Here is a 19,171-nt window from a genome sequence, read left to right on the forward strand (position 1 = left end):
GCACTCTTAATCAGACAGTGCAAATATGAAAAGGAGAAGGAGGGAGAACAACTACTGTGTGGCAGACATGAACTCACTTACCATGAGCGATGCTTCCAGTTGTCCTTCCTGGCTGAAATTTGTCTCAATTTCACTGCCAAAACAACTCATCCCTAGAGGATATGTCACCAATATAGAACAAGGAATTATTGCCTGTGCTGTGTAGGTGTCCTGTTGTAACAGAACAGCCTGACTTCACCCCTCTTTACTTTCAATTTCCTTACTGGGTAAGTGAAGATGTAATTGTTCAAGCCTACCTTTCTGTCAGTAGTAAGAGATCAGCATCTTCATGTACAGTGCACCTAGGATGTGATTCACCATCTCCAGGAACTATATTCTTCCCTTTGTTAAGGGAAAGGATCCCTTTCCCTTTGTTAAGTAAGTTAAGGATCTCAGCTGCATTCCTAAAGCTTTATGGGATGAGCTAGAATCAAAATGCTGTAGTTTGTTAGAGGGTGTGGCAAATCTGGGAACTGAACTTTAATGTCTCATGATCCCTGGAATGTTGTAATTCATAGCCCATTCTGCTTTTTCAGTATTTGGTGTTGTACTCTGAAATGTTCAATTGCCCTCAAAAGTGTAAATATACCAGAAATACTTGAAAATCAGGTCTATGGTTTGGAATGCCATCTGGACTCCTTGGCTAGAAAAGGAAAGGATGCTGAGATTGTCAAAAAAACATATGTGTGCAAGAAAAGTGCTACAATCAACAACATGGTACTGTCACTGTACTCTTTGAGCTCCCCCACACATGAAGCCAGAGTATTAACGAGCATCTCAAATCTCTGTGCTGATGGACAAGCTGGGATTCACAATGTTTTAATACAGCCTGTGTTTAGAGAGTTTCGCAAAGAAAGAATTGTTAATGAGTAATCCTTGTCCATTAGGGCACTGAGCCAATGAGCCCAAGCTTTGATTCATTGTGTTATCACTACAGGCTTCTGCTAAACCTAAAAACAAAACAAAAATGTTCCTGTGTGAGAATCGTTAGGATACCGAACTGACTGCAGAACTGTTTTACATCCTGCCATCCACGATCTTGCAGAAAAGGACAGTAAGTAATAACTCCTTACATTGCTATATCTTGCTGTTATGTTGCACAGTATAAAAACAATTTTCTCACAAGAATTACTTAGAGGATGTTAGTGAATTCTTTGTCAGGAAAGAAGGAATTTTGAGAGAATAACATGAGGAGAAGTAATTTCATCTGTAATACTGGTGCAACAACAGATATTCCCCTTGGGAAAAAAAAAGTTAAGGTCATGAAAAAAATGACATGGTTGGAATTTGTCATTAGAAAGCTGACTTCAGTGTCTTTGTGTTGGTGGGAAAGAAAGCTTAACTTTGACACTGAGTCTTTCCTGAAATAACACAATCTCGTTAATTATGCACCTCAGTTTTATGTTTGCACTGATTTGTTCACATTTTTGTTTGCATTTTAAGAAAAGGAAAAGAAGTGGTTAGTGGGAAAACAGGGAATAATCTACATAGGATAATCAAGAAAGGAATAGTTATACTCATTTTATATAATTTCTCAGTTTGACAGCTTTTTGTATAGATTCTGGGTGCATCTTCTGAAGTCCAGAACTGCAGCACTTATTTCTCATAACTAGCACAAGCAAAAAGGGGGTTTCATATTTCAAGTGACTACTGTTTAAATCTTTAAATTTAGGAAAATGTTGGTTTACTTTGAATGTTCCTGCTAGCCTTATGCCTTCAGAATACTACAAGAGTGGCACACATTTGACATACATTTCTTATTTTTACAGTTGCTCATGTTACAGAGAGCTCAGAGCCCCCATTAGGCTATATGGGAGTTCAAAAACAGGTTAAGAAAGGAAGTCATGCCTGGTGAGACAGGAAAAAGGTGCTGGAGAAAGGAAAGTGCAGAGGAATGGTGTTCATTTCAGCTCAGGGACAGTCAGAAGCTGCCCCACTCTTTGAAGTCACATGCCTACATTCAGAAAAAGCATCAAGTCTTTTGGCAGAGCTTTCACTTCTGCGTGTGATTTGTCCCCTCAAAATAAGCTGTATGAATATCTTGTGTTTTATCTGTGTGCTGTATCTCCTTATTCCTTTGATTTTGAACATCATATTAAAAACAGCCACACACAGAGTAAATTTCAACCAAACACATCTCTCAAACTTGCTGATATTGTTGTTTGTGTTGTGCATCGGTTGCTGCATAGCTGCCCATGGTGCCATGCATGCCATGGTGATCTGGCAGTGAAAGGTTAGAAATGAGGAGTGCGAATCTTCCTCATGCTTTCATGTCTTTGATATACTTTAAAATGAACAAGCAGGCAAATAAAAAAGCCTTTCATAAAAGTGGGGCTTCATGTTGAATATTCCACAAAAAGGCTGTGAAGCCAGATCAAAAGCTTGTGAACTAGATGGGGAACCTTTCCATTGATGTTAACAGTGTTTAGATCAGGCCATGGATTAACTGAAACTTCTCTGAGAACTGATGGCCAGATGTGTAAAGAATAGGACAATATTACAGGGCAGAACAAGGGAAAAGTATCTCACTAATATTTGTGAAAATTTTTGCCGGTAGTTTGATATATCTTCCTTGACTGGGTTATTGAAATAGATTCGATCAGTCTTCTGAAGGTAATTAGAGTTTTATGGATGTTTTCTGATGATCAAGCACATTTTTACTTTAGCTGAAAGGATGAGTCTATGGCGCTTTTTTCTTTCAGTGAGCGCGGTTGATTTTAACTTTATTAACTTCATTAAGAGGGTTGGTTTTGCTAACAGGAGCAAGGGAAGCTTTTGTATTGGTGATAGAAGGCAAAGAGGCCATTCACTGATAAGAGTACACAATAAAACTGAAACTTACACCTGCATCTGTGTGCATATATGCATATATATAGATGTGTTTGTATACACCCAGGAATGTATCTTCCATAAGAAAGCTGAATAAACATGCACGCATGTATATGTTGTTCTTTCATCATATATATCTCAAATTTCTCAGTTAAACATCAGACACAGAACCATGCATTGACTGTTTTGATGTATGCTAAAGGGTATGTGTACTAAGATTATGTAATTGAGAGCTCTTAATATGTAATTTGTGAAGACAATCTCAAGAAAATGAGCATAGGTTTTACTGTGTATGTACTGATCTCTCTTTTTCTTTCCTGCCTTATTTTGCCCTATGGAAATAATCTCAAAAGGTGGACTAAATAGATTTTGAATAAACTTATCTAAAGTAATCATTTGAAACAAACAGCTTTGTTACTTATTTCATGCCTCTTAATTTCTCTCAAGGGACTCTTATTTTGGAGAACAGTATTGATTTCCTACGCGCCTATTGCCCTTATTTCAGCTTTTCCCTCACCTGATGATTTTTTTTGTTACGCATTATGATGGAACATCAGTTAAGTATGGTAAGACAGTCGATGTTTTGGGTGGATATAGAAACTTGAATTAAGAGAGTGGTTGCTGATCCCCCTTCATAGAGATGCAATGAATCTAGAATTTGAGATGACGTAGTTTTATGTCACCAAAACAAATAAACACCTTATCTTAGGAAATCAAAAATGCTGTTGAGAGGTTCTTTGCATAGGTGCTGCAGATGGTTCTATATGTCTCCCAGCCCTGTCTCCAGCAAGTACTGTACCTTCATATGCCTGCTGAGTGGGACTATCCTGCCAGTCAGAGCAATGCTTCTGGAGTTGCTCCATGAGAGCTGCAGCAAGCTGGGATCACAGCTGTTTAAGTGCAGGAATAGCCCCAGAGAATTAGGCTGAGAAGTGGCCAATGACAGGGTGTAAGTTATGGAACCAGCTATTCGAAAGTAGAGGAGTCTACCTCTGGGTCTGTGGTGCCTTGTGACTTTGACTTATGGTGACCTATCTATACTATTTCCTAGAACTAAAAAAAGTGTGGAAGAAATGGTGTTTAAATATCCCATATTGTGTACGTGATGCAAGCCTGACAGTGAAAATCAATAGCGGCAGCTTTTAAAATACTGATGAAATTAATTGGGTAAATCTAACAGGTTCACAGCATATTGTAGTCAGGAGAATTCTAAAGCAAAATATAAATCAGTATTTAATGAAGAGTTTGGCATTCAGGAAAATTTACAATAGCAAAGCTACGTGTAATGGAAAAATAGATTTCTAGCCCTTTCAATGGTGATCACGCTTTGTGTATGGCAAAAATCCTAGTAAGATACGATCAGTTTCTTTCATGAAATCCAGTAAATGGTCCACATCAGCTGAATATATTAAAGGAAATTATAGATAGATAGATAGGTATACACTTTTATATACAAAAAAACTGGGAACTCTAAAATCTTTATGAATATTTGACTGGAACTGAATCCTTCTAGATCAGAATTAATGTGGTAGGAGATGTGGAGTTACAAAACTCGTAATGTCGGAGCACACAGAGAAGTTGTACCAAATATGCCGCCAAATTTACCACAATGAACGAGGCACTGTTAATGGCATCATTTGTGTGCATGTGTAAAGAATAACAGAGTCTAAGAAATCTGTCTTGAATTATGTTATTTAAGGATATGTGAAGAAAAAAATAATTGGATAGACTCAAAGGAACAGTTCAAAGAGACTGTAAAAATGCAAACATCATTATGGTTTAACATGCAGCTTTCTTTATTTTACCTTATATGCAGCACAGACTAGACAGATGTAGGATATATACCATATAAGCTAAGAAACTATGCATGAAAATTTTAACTGTATACCAGAATACTCTGTAAATAATGGCTTAGGAGACTGTCTTTAAAATGTCCTGATATAACACCCAAAATTCTCTGAGAACATAAGGGATTACACTCTGTACAAACATACAGAAATTCACAATACCAACGCTGCTGTGTCATCTGTAGCAGTGTTAGCTAGGTTTGCTGAAGAAATATGAAGCTTAACAGTAATAACAGAACATAATCTTCAAGTCTGGTTGCAGGGAGAGAGAATCCTTCAAGGAACTGCATGGGTTGCAGTCCTGCGGGCAGTAAGAAAACTATTGATGGGCTTGCATGTGAAGGCAAGATGAAGACGGCCTCTCTCTTCTTTAGAAAGAAAATTCATAGAAAACTTCAGAATCCCTCTGAAGATGCCTCATTTTGGCATTTCTCTATAGCTTTCCTTTTTTTTTTTCCATTATTATAACTTTCCAGTCCTGACTTTGCTGCTCTCCTCTCCAATTGCAGGACCGTTAGCACAGGGCTGTAAGAGGAGCCCCTCTCCCTAGAGTCTGTCTTGGGAAGTTCATGAGAAAATTACCGTATTGTTGCTAACTTCCCTTTGCAACCTCAGTGGGTGACCCCTTTTTTTGAGGGGTTTTGGCAGTGGAAACCTCCACCAGCAAACGTGACAGTGAGGCAGTGACGTGGCTGGAAGTGGACGTGAGCCTGCTGGGATGGCTAGGCAGGTTGCTAAATCCCATCCCAAGATATGTGGAGTTTTTAGCTGCCACAAAACTGTTTCTGTGTTAGATTTGAGACTGAGTGTTTACATGTTATTTGCTGCAGGACCCTGATCTGGTCTGTGACACAAGTAGCTTTTGACATTTCTGAGTAAACTGTTTAAATTATCTGTGGGCAGACATTTAAGATGCTTCTGTCTAATTAGAGGGCCTTTGTTTATGTTAAGAAAGAACTTAATGAATCCTTATGGACAAATCTGAATATGATTACACAGCGTGCTTGCTGGTCTCACAAGCTCCCTCCCAGTCTGCGGGGCTCTGGGGCCTCCTGCTGCAATCACGTTTTTGTCAGTTGACTTCACTGCTGCTTGAGAAGTATGCTGAGTCCTCACTGGGTAGCAGACCAGGCTCCAACTCTCAAACAGCTTCAGTGAGTGGAAACACAGACCCAGGAACAGTCTCACGGGAATGAAATCAAATAAAGAATTAAGACAGAACCTCTTGGTGTCTGCACTGAGCGTCTGAGACGTCCTGTGAGTTCTCTGGCTGCTGACAGTCCTGCCCTACGTGTAATCTTGAGCTGATCCATTCCACACACATGAATGAGCACAACCCCTTTCTTGCTCCACCCAGACTGGCCCGACATGGGCAGAGGAGACTCTTAGCATGCCTTCCTGCTGACCGTGGAGGTGCTACTGCTGTAGCCTCCACCTGAGCAAGAGGCAATGGTAGGCCTTTCACCTCCTAACAGCCTAGCGGTTGGAGTGGGAGGGAGAAAACACCACTGTTTTTTCTGAGTTCAGCACTGCTGGCAACCTCAGGAGATGGCAGGTGTACTTAATGACTAGGAAGGTCTGCCAGTGACCAGGCACAAGCATCTCCCAACCTCCCCAAGTTAGAAAGTTGTATGGCTGCTTGAGGAAGCAGGTGGGCTAGCCTGGTTATTAGAGCAAGGATTTGCTTTCTGTTTTTGCCACCATTTATCATCTTCAGGCAGTAATTACTGAAGGCAAGATAAGGAGGCAGTCACTGGAAATTAAACTCAAGTTTCCTGACTTGGAGTCTTCTGACCTAACTATAAGCTTGCACTTTCTCAGTAAGTGAAAACAAAGAAATGATGAAAGAGTGATGAAAAAAAAAATAATGCAAACAACTACTATTCCCTGGGAGAGAATCTGGGCAGCATTGCCCTCAGCAGGTCAGCCCTGTACTTCAGTCTGTGAATATTTGAATAAAGTTGAGCATAAACTGCCATTGGTTTTAATTGAACAGCAGAAGGATGGCAAATAAGATACAACACAGCAAGGAAAAAAACAAACAAACTAGATGCAGCATTTTATTTGAAGGCTGAACTAGATATTGTAACTTCAATCCAAGGTTTGTTACAGTAAATATTGACACAACCTCCTTGATCCTGCCTTGCAACAGGTACACAAAAATGAATTACCTTGTTTTAAATATCTTTCCTGTTTTATATCTTTCAGGATCTCCTTTTAATCTGTTTCTTATTTATACTCCTCCTGAACTGAAGAATAAATGGGATCTGAAATGAATTTAATAGGACATCCCCAGCTAGCTACTGCAGATGGATTTTCTCTAGCTGAAGGTCCTCATTTATTTGGTAAGTCACCGAATTAAGGATAGTTTGCTATTTTAACTTTATTCAGAGACCTAGAAAAAAATGCACTGAAAACAAGTCAAAGCCAAGGATGTGTGGTTGACATGTGCTTGCTTTCTTGAATCATCAGACGCTACGGATAGAAGGACAAATAATGAGTCTGTTGTGCTTTGTAATTTAAACCTGCATGCTATCATCAATGCTGATAGCAGCACTTTTAAATCATTGTGTATCATAACACTTCTAATACCTGAAAGGCAGGGGGAAAAGAAGGCAGACCTTCATATGGATGTTATCTTCATGTGAGTCAATTAAACCACGCTAAGCAAACATATTTTCAGTTAATTTTGAGTAAAATTATGCTGCCGTTTATTTGCATTGCCATACTATGTGTATTTATGAAAGTAATTTCGTCAAAATTAAAACTGCTCTTTACTGAGACCATTAAAAACTTATGCTAACAATGTTAATGCACAAAACAATGTATAATGCAGGTTACAAAATCCATCCTTGTTCCAGTTCCACTCATTTTTTTTCATGGCTAAACATGGTCTTGTTAATGAATGAAGAATTCTTGGTCAATATTTTATGACCATGGGGAAGTTGACTTCTGCTCAGGGAGGAAAAAAAAAAGAGAGAATAAGACAATTTTTAGCCTTTCTTTTGGCAGCATAGAGGGACCTTTGTGAGTCATGATACATTCAGGGTCTCACACATAATACAGACCCCCACAGAAAGCTACAGCACTTCAGGAATTTCCATTTGAAATAAGACCAAAATTTTGTCTTTTTGAATGGTGGAAAACACTGCAATCATTTTGATTTCTTCTGTCTGAAACAAGAATAGCATCTTGGGCACAGAAGGACATGGAGCCACTTCTGCTGCAGAGTATGTAGAAACTGGGAGCATCTCCCTGGATCAGATCACTGCCAGCATCCCAGCCCCATACAACTAACCCAAAGTACTATCACTAAAGACAAACACAGTCATTTTGTTACAGTATGTTATTGTGCTATTTTTCTTTCCCTAAATGGGCTTGGTGTTGTGTACGTTTTGGTGGAAGAAATAATTTAGCAGATGAAATATTTTGCCAATAGTTTTAAAAAAAACCGGTACGTAAATAGTTCAAACACTTCAGGCCATAATACATAAAGAAGAGGATGACATCCAAATTTAGGGGACTAAATTTTATATTCAGTCACCCCTTTAAAGGTCCAGACAATTTGAGCTACTTCAGATTTTTGTCCAGATTTTTCCTCCAACAGTTAATTGCTAATTATTTTTCAAGAGGATCAGGTAGCTTCAAAACACAAGGAAGTATGTTAATGAAAAAGACTTTTCCTCCACACTGAAATCTCATTCAGAAACCTTCAGGTCTTCAAAAGAGGAAGTGTGTCTCCCATTATAGATATTCAGAGCTTAGCACTATGGAGATTTAATTTGAACTGACATTTCTGTAACAGAAAGAAATAATGTATTTTATGGGGCTGAATTAGGTGTCCCATTAAGAAGGAGACTTAGCATTCATGCTGTTTCACTTAAGCTGACTTTCAGCTCTTTTTTTACAATCAATTGGTCCTGTTTCGTGGGTTGTCACTCAACTAAGTCTCAAAACTGAGTTCTTCATAAGTTCGGTGTCTTCTGCTCTTGCCAAAAAAAAAGTAGAGATAATATGTAACCGATTCCATGCAGCAGGTTACTCGTTGTGAAGATATGGTTCTCTCTCTTCAAGATTCTGCAGCAATTGTCTTCCTCTCTAAGTTCTGTATCTGTAAGCTACTTGCATTTTTGGCATCCTGTTTTGGCAGGTAGAGACTTGTGTACCCAAGGAAACAGGAAGCAGATTTTTCTCTTAAATGACATCTTTAGATTATACATTTCTTAAAGGAGTTCTCACACATTACAGCTTTGATTTAATACAAATGAGAAATTGCTGGCTTATAGGCACCAGCCTTTACAAAAAGTCCCAGTTTTCAAAGATGTGTGCTCACATTCTGGAAAACGGAATCCTTGAAAGTATATTATCTTTTCATTATGCTTCCCTGAAACTTTAGGAAGAGTGTTTGTAGACCTTCACAACTAAGTGCCTCTCTGAACATCAGCACTGGGTGCAGGTTTCTCAGAAGTGAGGCTGTCAAGCCTGACTTGCTGGTACTGGGAGCCTCATCACCATGGTAATTCCAAGGGCACTGCTCCTTGCTGCCCTCCACACTTCTAGTTGCAGCAGATTTCAAAACATCATAAAGGAAAAAAGGGTTTTTTACCTTTCAGGAGTTGGAAGATGTACATGGCTGTTTTACAGAGTACATCAAGGGTAAAGTGTGTTTTCATGTCTTTGGAGTTGGCTTAAAGAGATATTTCATTTCTGTTGTTATGAACCCCTGGAAAGAAGGACTCAAAATAGGAATGAGGAAGCAGGAAGCATCTCTAACCACAGCAGAAGTGGGTACTTCTCTCTTCCACCCTGTCCTCTGTCAAAACTGCTTCTATTTTTCTACCTCACTACTCAAGTGATTTAGAAACTTTGCAGATCTCTTTACAGAAAACATCTATTTGAATAAGTGGCCCAAACCAGCTACATAAAATGCACTCTCTGTATCATCTGCACTGCAAGATTAACTCTCTTCCTTGCAGCTCTGGTTTTCACAGTGTGTGGGAAAGGGACTCCTAATGACAAGAAATCCCAGGGATGCCTGAGCCTGCATGGCACCTGCCCTTCTAAGATGCTTCTCTTCCTCAGATAAACTTTGTTCTTATTTCACAACCCCCACTGAATCAGTTAGGGCCAGCCGCATGAAGTCTGGCGCAATTTCACAACCTGAACTTAAAGAATGTGACAAATCATAGGCAGCAGGCTTGTAAAACAATACCCCAATTCTATTTTCTGTCAGCACACCTTATATAGGGGTCATTTATATGCAAGATGTCAAGTGTGAGACTACAGCTGTCACAGAGATTGATTTTTAAAATTTCTTGTAATGTGATATCAAAATATAACAAGGCAAGAAATGTTTTCCTAATTGTGAATGACCCTATCTGAGAAGAGTATTGTAAGGTGAAAGAGTGTTCTTTAAATCTGTATTTGACAATGTAGAACAATGAAAATGCCATTGAAAAGTGTTGTACGCATAGAACAGTACCTAAGATCAACTAAAGAGGCTCACTGTGTTTTAGTTAAATTTGTATTTTTTTTCTAGTTACGCGCATTCTTTTTTTTTTTTTAATAGTAGTAGGATAAAATGTCCAAACTGATTAAACACCTTCCAGATCATAAGATATGTTAAATAACTATTTGTCCTCAGCACCACCTGGCAGGCAATGAAACATCTGGCTTCATCCTTGCAGAGAAGATAATTAGGCCTGTAACAGGCCCTCAGATCAAAAGGAAACAAAGCAACACAAATTAAAACAGAAAATTTTGTATGTTTAATAATTATTATGAGGAGAGCCAAAGTGAGCTGAGAGGGATCTAAGGAGAAAAAGAAGTTAAAGGAAAAGTATGCAACTGAATGAGACTCAGAGTGAAGATTGCACCACAGAGCAAGGCAAAACCAAAATGCATGTGTACTGCTTCTTTCTGTGCATCTGAGCCTGGAAAGCTGGCTGTTTTGTGAAATTACACAGGAATATTGCAGGAACCACTCTCAGAAAAGCAGCTTGGACAAGACTGCCATAGATCTGGCTGTCTTTGCCCTACATTGTCCTCTAACACTCCATCTCAGTGTGCTTTGCACGTCTTCACACCTTAGCTGCCATCAAATGATGGCATGCAACATGCTCTCCTGGCTTCTTGCAGTCCCAGTCCACTGTGGTGGCACACAACAGGACCCTCACGTTTTTACAGATGATTTGAGCTGGAGTGACACCTATTAAGCAATAATACCTGAGAGCCACAGGAAGGCTGCTTGGGGCCAGAAGAGTAAGGTCAGCAACATAAACAACAAATTCAGCTGTATCCTACCTGCTCTTAGGAGAGTTAGCTTTACCCCTGAGCAACACAGAAGAGAACTGGCACTTGGCCTTGGGTCAAGTGCATCTCCCTGGCACTCTTCTTTGTCATCATATAGATGTGTCCAGCAAAGCCTAAGCACTCTGGCTTGTTTTGGAGAATACAAGCATTTCTGGGCTTAAAAGTGACCTGTTAATCCAGTCAACTAAAACAGGCTTTTTGTGATACTGAAGTGGTTAATCTATTCCACAGAGTCACCTCAGATTAAATCTTTACTGATAAATATTTTGCTGTGAGTAGACTGTTATAGTTACAAAAAAATCGCAATATCTAGGCTTCTTGGATGCACCCCCTTGCATGGAAACGAGATTTTATCCAGGTAAATTCCCAGTGGATGCTGGCGTTGCTGTTGTTTCAGGCATTTACTCACAAGTTTCTCTGTAATGAAGTTAATCAGTAAGCGATATAACCTCTGGCCCGTATCACTCCTTTGCGAGTCTTAAAGAAAGTTCTCACTGTAAAGAAGTCAACAAGTTATAGACAAAGCAGAAACTTTAGGGGAAAAAGAAAACAGAGAAAGAGGAAAAGAAGGACTGGGTGACGTAAGAACAGTATTTTGCTTCAAGATATGGTCTGACTGAAGGCTGGCTGAGGTAGGATATCGCCATGCTCTTATTTAGATGTGTGTGTGATCTGAACTTGTATTCTTCACTGAAACTGTAGGGTGCTATAAGGTTGTTTAATCCAAGTGATCTTTAATGTTCTGAAAGGAATTCCTTTGGAATCATATCAGGATTTCATTAATGGCAGTTCTAAGGTTTCCCGTTACTTAATCCTGAAACTTGTGCTGATTTCCTTAAGTTCCATCGTGAATATCCTGGAGAGTGCCAAAGGTTCTTACTTGAAATCTTTTTATATTTTTGGCCTTTTATTAGCTTTGTATTAAAGGAATAATGACATTTTACCTTAAAATGTGATATCACTGTAATTTCTGTAACATTCTTAATCAACCTGTGTTATTCTTGAATCTTGAACCTCAGTATAAAACTACTAATTGAAAACACTTTCTTTAGTTCCTTCAAGGGAAATTCCTTTTCAATTCTACAAGTGCTTAAGCCTGCATCAAGAATTTTTGAATTTGTATGCAGAGTTTGAAAAAACAAACTCAAAACTATCCTATGTGTTTCAGTTGCAAGCGATATTGAAAAATATTTGCAAAATTCTGACTACATCCACATAAATGTTTCACTTTGTAAGCTTTCCTGTTTTTTGTAAAATATTTCCATTTAAAACTATTTATTCTCAAAAGATAACCTAAAAGGTCAACAGCTGTAAGTAATGTCACATTTATGTGCATTTAAATAGTTTTTAAAATTGTAAAAAGTAGTATTTCAGAAGGAAAAACAGATAAATGTTTCAAAATAGCTAAAACTAAACAAATAATAAATACGACCATATTCCAGTGAGTCCGTCACTGGCCTCACTTTCACTGCTTTTTACTACTCAATTCCAATGATTTCAGTGGGCTGGCTCATGCTTCACAGTGGCACAAGACCAGCTCATCGCAGACTTACTTCTTCTAATGTCTTGATAAAAGCATATGTGCATTCTAGTTAGCAAGATAAGATTAGGGTTTTTTTTTTTGTTTTTGTTTTTTTTTTTTTGCGATAAGAAACTACTTGTTTTAGTCTCACATGGTCTTTGCAAAGCACAATTCTCAAAGTTGCTGTGATTTTAAAAGGTCTTGCAAGACAGAGCCGTGCACTGTATGCTTCTGAAAGCAGAATCCCTGCAGCCTTTGTGAGAAGCTCTGTGCATGCCAATGGCTGGGGAACTCTGCTTGGGCCTCATGTTTTGGATCAGGCCAAAGAAATTCTTCATCCCGGTAATTTCAAGGCAGTTAGTTTCTGTTTCAAACTCATCATTTGTCTCATTTCTAAAGAAAATATTTCAGAATTAAAGGAAATTTCAATTGAAGAATGAGAGTTTCATTTTTAAATTGTCTTTAAGGAAGACCTCTACATTTTTAAACAAATATTTTTAGGAAAAATGTTAAAAAGCTAATGCTTTCCCTGTAGTGTTTAATTTGAGCCTTATTGATGATTTTGTGGGAAAATAATCATTTGACAGCAGTTGTTGATCTGCTTTAGGTAAAGGCATCTCAGCACAAGTCCACTAATTTCTAAGGATGAAACAGAAGTACCCACCAAAGCCCTTCCAATCAGACTAATCAAGTCAACTTACTTTTAAAAAAAAAGAAAAAGAGCCTTAAGCTGAAGCAGGAAAACCCATGTAGTTACAATCTAAATATCCTTAAAAATCACTCTGGTCTCCATCAGTGCACCATTTGAGTTCTTCCAGAGTTGCTGCGAACTTGGTTTTACATAAAACAAGATTGTGTTCTCTTGGTCTCTCTCGACCCTTCCTGTTCTCCCTTTGTCTTTCCACTGTTCTAACTATAGGTAAGATTCAGCTGAAAGTCCTTGTCCCTCTTTCTTTTGTATTTTACTTTATAGAATGATGGCTTTTTGTGTCCTTCAGTAGTAGAATACAATTAATAATTATGGAGATTTCTGTAAACATCTGTAGGGCAAATTTTGCATTTGCAAATGCAAAATAAATGCTCAATGTTGTCTCAGCATGTGCTGCAGTTCTTTTGCAGTCCTGAGTTTTTAATAAGTCCAGAGATGATTTTCTGCTGTGGAAGGAATGTTGCCTTCCAAACAGTTCAAGAGACTGATAAAGAGCTTCTGTGGAATTTCCGGTGGATGGCATAAAGATAAAAATCCACAGTTTCTTTGTTTTCATTTTTGGATCTTCCACTTTCCTTTAGGAAACTTAGTCAACAAAGTAATTCCTAACTAGCAAACAACAGCTTGGGTTTCCATGGTGAACAGATTCCTTTCCAAAGAGACTGAATGATTTGTATAATTATTGTATGTCTTGCGAATAAATTAACACTGCTTCTGTGCCTAAAGTATTTTGAACAATCTCAAAGGGCAGCATTCTCAACAAACTGGAAATAAAATTAAAAGACCACCTACTCATTAAACCCATAGTTTCCAAGGCCTTTCCTTGCATTAGAATTTCATACTGAACAGCAAAGGTCAGCATTAAATCATTGCTGTTTTCCCCTTTCACACTTTTTGTCACCGTTGCAGCTGACAGGTATCACTGCTGTGACAGTTTAGTTTTGACGCACAAAGCTCTGACTTCATCTCCAGGCTTTTCTATAGAGGATGTCAGTGCTTTCTCTCAGGTGTCCAGATGTCTGTGTTATTTATTTGAAGGGCATAAACTTGGGTCTGGGGGGTACGTTCTGCTATACACTAGTGTAGTATTTGGGTCCTGGCATCTTCTAGAAGAACAAAATGCAATAATAGCCAAACTAATTGTTAACAATAAATAGCACAATCACTCCCTTTTAGGCTTGTGTCTTATTTTTTCCAGACTTGCATCTTTCTGTTTATTCTTGAGCTTGAACCTCCGCATTTCCTATTGGCAAAGATGTGCTGTGGACAATACAGTGTTCAGGCAAATCCAGACCAGTTGTATCACTTTTGCAGCACAGTAAAGTAGCAGGGGCAGAAGGCTGCACAGCAAGTGTGGGACCTTGAAAGTGAAAAAGTAGTTGAAAAGCAAAGGTTAGTTTCTGTCACTAACCAAAGAGAGACAAAGGAGAGGGAAAAATCCCCTGCTACAGATTTTTATTCCTAGCTGCCATTGCAGAATGTTCCTTCTTCACAATTAGCATTTCCTCATTGTTTCTGATTCCTCAGAAGTGAAGGCAACTTTCCAGGAATTGATTTTATGTCAGAAAAAGCATTTTTGAGTGCTTTAGAAGCACTGTTAAGTAATGGTCACCAACAAACTTTTACCTATGATTTCCTTGTAAATTCTGCTGTTGACTTCAATAAGAGTGGGACTCGGTGTCTCCCCAGTAACATATGCTATTTTTCTTGAGCTATCTTCTTGGAATTAATGGAGGGGCTGTGTCAGTGTTTTCATGAAGTAGCAAGATGTGACTTTCCAACAGAAAATATAAAATCGTTTGCAAATAACTTTTTAATTAGCCTTTTCATTTGGTTGACATCGGCTTCCTTTTAATTATATCATCTAAGGACTTCTGGATGTAATTCTGCTTGTGTTATTGCAAAAATGACATCTAAGTTGTTCATACTTTTAATAAGACAAATAGAATGTTAACCTGTGATTTAATGGACGAAGTAAGGTAGCCTCCAGGTACTTTGTTGATATCAACTTTACAAGCTACTTTTGCAGGAAATGATGCCATTGTTTGTCATATCTCATTCACGATTACCAAGTTTGTTGTTGGCTCAAAGGTGAATAGTGCAGGCCAGGGAGGTGTGTCCATGAGATGTGGGCCGCTGCTCTAAGTCCCACAGGCTTGTAGGGGTGGGAGGCTGGGCTGCAGAGGCTGGCTGGGTGACCACTGGAGGCTGGCTGCTGGGAATGTCCCATTTTGCCACTTACATCAGGAATATCTTCCCTACTTCTTCCTTGCAACCTCACTGCCCCCTTTCAGACTTTTCTTGAAGGTTTATTTCATGTACTTAGTCACATAATTAAGCCCCACTCTTGTCTTTCTCCAGTGCAGCTTTCCCGTCACAGTGTATTCATTCAGAATTATATAGAAATTAACATGACGTTTGTGTCTTGATCTAGCTTTCATCAATACCATAGGATTTTTTACTTTTGCTTGGATTTCTTTTATTCCGCTGTGAATCTTAATTCAGGTTACTAGCTTCTTTGGATTTCTTGTTCTCATAAATTGAACATTTATATTACTAGCTACATGGTATCTTTCAATTTTTTAATGTGAATGGCAGTGTGTGACATTCCAGAACTAACAAAGGAGTAGCTGAGAGTGGCTGATTTGAAAGCATCTTGCAAGGAATATGCTCAGACCATGCAGTCTTTGTGATTATGCCATATTGTTTTTGAGATGGATGTCTTAGGAAGTGGAAACTTCTCTGATAACTGTCTTTTCACAGTAGTAATAATTTGTGTTTTATGTTTCTTCTTTGTTTGTTTACTGTTTTCCAGGTATCCTTTCAGAGCCAATGAGTTCTCCAGTGCAAGAGGCAGATGTTTCACCTTACACACAGTACAATGGTGTGCCATTTCCCCAAGTTCAGCCTCAGATTTCATCACCACCTTATTACTCCAACCTGGGTTTCTACCCTCCACAGCACGAGGAATGGTATTCCCCCGGGATGTACGAGCTCAGGAGAATACCCTCAGAGACCTTTTACACAAGAGAGACAGAGTTAATGGATATCCCTGTGGCCAAAAAGCCTAGACTGGGTCACTCCACAGGAAGAATGAAAGGAGAAGAGCTCTGCGTGGTCTGTGGTGACAAAGCCTCTGGGTACCACTACAATGCTCTCACTTGTGAAGGATGCAAAGGTAGGATGAAATCAGTTACAGAATACTACTTGGCTGTTAAGCATAGCAGTATCAGCTTTTCATTGTTTTCTTGATATTTTTGTCCAAGTCATTAAGTATTGTAGACATTTACATTTGGATTTGATGTATATTATTCTGTATTTTCCCCAAGACAAATTGTCAGCCTCTTCTACCTGTGAATCCATTTTTCCATGAATATAGAGCACAGTTGGCCAACCTGTGACTCTTGAGCCATCACTAGGTTTTGGTAAGCTGAAGACCAGCTTCCATGCAGTGCCTGGCAGCATGGCTCTGCTGTCTCAGTGGCTATTGATCTCAGACTGCTCCTGTGGAAAGAGCCAAAACCATGGAGGCCCCTTAGGATCTGCCTCTGTGCTAGGCTGCCCTAGAAATCAGCTGTGACTCCAGTCCATATGTAATGCATATTGAAAGGAAGTGGAAGCTGTCAGCCCCCGTCCGCAAACTGTTCCCAAAGAACTCCTTTCTTTCAGCTCCCAATGTATAAGGAGTGTGTCTTTAGGCTTGTGAAATGAATGAACCTTTCTAATATCAGGTGTGTTTCTAGAAACAGCCTCTATCCCTAGGAAGGGAGCTTTTTCAGGTTGCATTTGCAGCCTAAATATCTTACTTCCTAGGGGAACAGTATTCACAAATGTGTCAGGATAAAGGGGATATAGAAAATCACTGCCATTATTGAAAACATTTTTGCCAGATATTTCAGCAGAGGCAACAGAAAAGATATACTGGTGGAATAACTATTGTACCTAAAGATGGTCACTTTGTGATGAGGCCGAGGTACAAGGTAGGATGAAAAATGCCTCAGTTTTTCATCCTATTTTGTGAAAAAATGTTTAATTATGGTTTCTGTTCCATGGATAAAGGCTGCAGTATGAATATGGATACTAATCTTAATGTGGAACTCACTGTCATTGAGAGTGGACTTTGAAGTACTTTTGGGTTTTGCTTTACCTGCTGCAGATTCATTTCTGAGTGCAAAACAGACCTCAGTGGTCCAACACTGTAAACATAAATACAGTTAAAGGTCATATAGTTTATCTCAATAATTCCAATAAATAAGAGATTGGTTTCTTTCTGCTGCCTGGGTGAGTAGTCTCAAAGTAAAAATAAAATAAAAATAAAATAAAATAAATAATTCATACTAATACTGTCTTTCTAAACCCAATTTCTATTCAGTTTTAATATGAAGATTCCAAGTCATAATACATTTATTCTGTTAGCTAGCTATTCCTCCTGTTTATTATTTCAATTATGAAATGACTTAGTATACTTTTCAAAGATTTATAATGACAAACTCTGGAGTGTTTCAAAAACGTCTTTAGGAGTCAGTTAAACCATCAGGTAAATACACAGGCAATATGTGTTCATCTCTCCACAGATTCAGTTTGAATCACTCTACATAACTATTATTATACTACTTTATTGGGATAATTTATTTTCTGTTTTCTCTCTATTTCATAACTGCAACATCAATTAGAAGGAATAGTACCCTTGATCAAACATAGTAAAAGCTGAATTATTTAAAGATGATGCATTCAATTTCTACAATAAACTTGAGAGGTTGTTAAAGTAACAGCTGATTCAGGAAAAAGATGTGCTGAGGACAGTAATTCTCTTTTACAATGTGAAGAGGATATTGTCTTTTCTAGACCTCTGATCATTCTTCTGTCTCTATGGACCTTTTCACATTGCTGTATATTACCACAAGACGCATTGACCAAAACTGGGCTTGGTAAGACAGTTGCACTCTTATCAGTGCAGTAGGATTACTTCACACATCTCATATCTGAGTATGGGATTAGCTCTTCTTTTCAGTGACAAGACTGTTAATTCATGCTCACCGAGTGTCCTGAATAACACACAGATCTCTTTCTGCAGGACTGGTGCCTGCCCTGCAGTGCCCCTGCTCCATTGACGCTGTGGAGATTCTGATTCAAAGTCGGACACTTAGCACATATTTATGTGGGATTCGGTTCTCTCTGATGAATATGTGATTTTTATTAATATTATTTGTTGTATTGGATAGTGCATTCAGTAACCTCTTTCTTTCTTGAGTAGAGAAATATTAAGATCTTATTTATCATCCCTCATGAGAATAGCAATCTAAAGACATGGATCAAAGTATACATTTCTATATTATTTTTTTTCAATACATGAGCATCCATTAAAAATATATATTAATTATTTAATTAAGATTTTACATATTATGTAAGATCAGATAAAACATTTGCGCTCATAGGATGGCTGCCTCTAGTATAACAAAAACAAAAATTAAATTAAATAAGAGGATTTCTTGAGGTTTCTTGAGGTTTCTCTCACCTCTAACACATCAGCTTAGAAGTTTATTGCTCTACAATAATACTAGCATCACAATTGTTGTCCATAAAGGATAAGACAGTTCACAGCCAACATTTCATTGTAAGGACCATTGTGCTGTGCTTTAAAGCCTTCTCCTCTAGAAGCCATTTCCGAGATAATCTTTGCAGGCAGACATCAAAGTTCCTAAACACATTTTTAAAACAACCAATAGTTTATAATTACACGTCTTTGAAAAAAATACACTAAGCCATTCCATAAATAAGATAATAAACAGTAGGAACAGCTTAATCTGCATAGCAGTACTGGGTTTTGAAGGCCATTTCAAGATGCTGCAGAACAAGTGTGATGCAGTATTGTGTTTGTTCAATGAAGCTACTGAGCATGTTTGCTGAGAGAAA

General features: G+C 38.4%; 1 protein-coding gene across 2 annotated transcripts in view; it reads left to right on the plus strand.

Moving 5' to 3' along the window:
• NR1H4 (nuclear receptor subfamily 1 group H member 4) overlaps window positions 984-19,171 on the plus strand; it is a 40,818-nt gene continuing 22,630 nt past the window's right edge. Inside the window, exons 1-3 of one of the 2 annotated variants that reach the window (XM_021410922.1) lie at window positions 984-1,093; window positions 6,924-7,060; window positions 16,074-16,436. In XM_021410922.1, coding sequence (XP_021266597.1) covers window positions 6,976-7,060; window positions 16,074-16,436 — 448 coding nt within the window. In that variant the 5' untranslated portion in view covers window positions 984-1,093; window positions 6,924-6,975. Of the gene's footprint in view, window positions 1,094-6,923; window positions 7,061-11,517; window positions 11,660-16,073; window positions 16,437-19,171 lie in introns of those variants that run through there. The other variant, XM_021410989.1, reaches the window with a different exon arrangement.

The sequence above is a fragment of the Numida meleagris genome, chromosome 1 (assembly GCF_002078875.1).
Source record: "Numida meleagris isolate 19003 breed g44 Domestic line chromosome 1, NumMel1.0, whole genome shotgun sequence".
In the NCBI taxonomy this organism is placed as follows: domain Eukaryota; kingdom Metazoa; phylum Chordata; class Aves; order Galliformes; family Numididae; genus Numida; species Numida meleagris.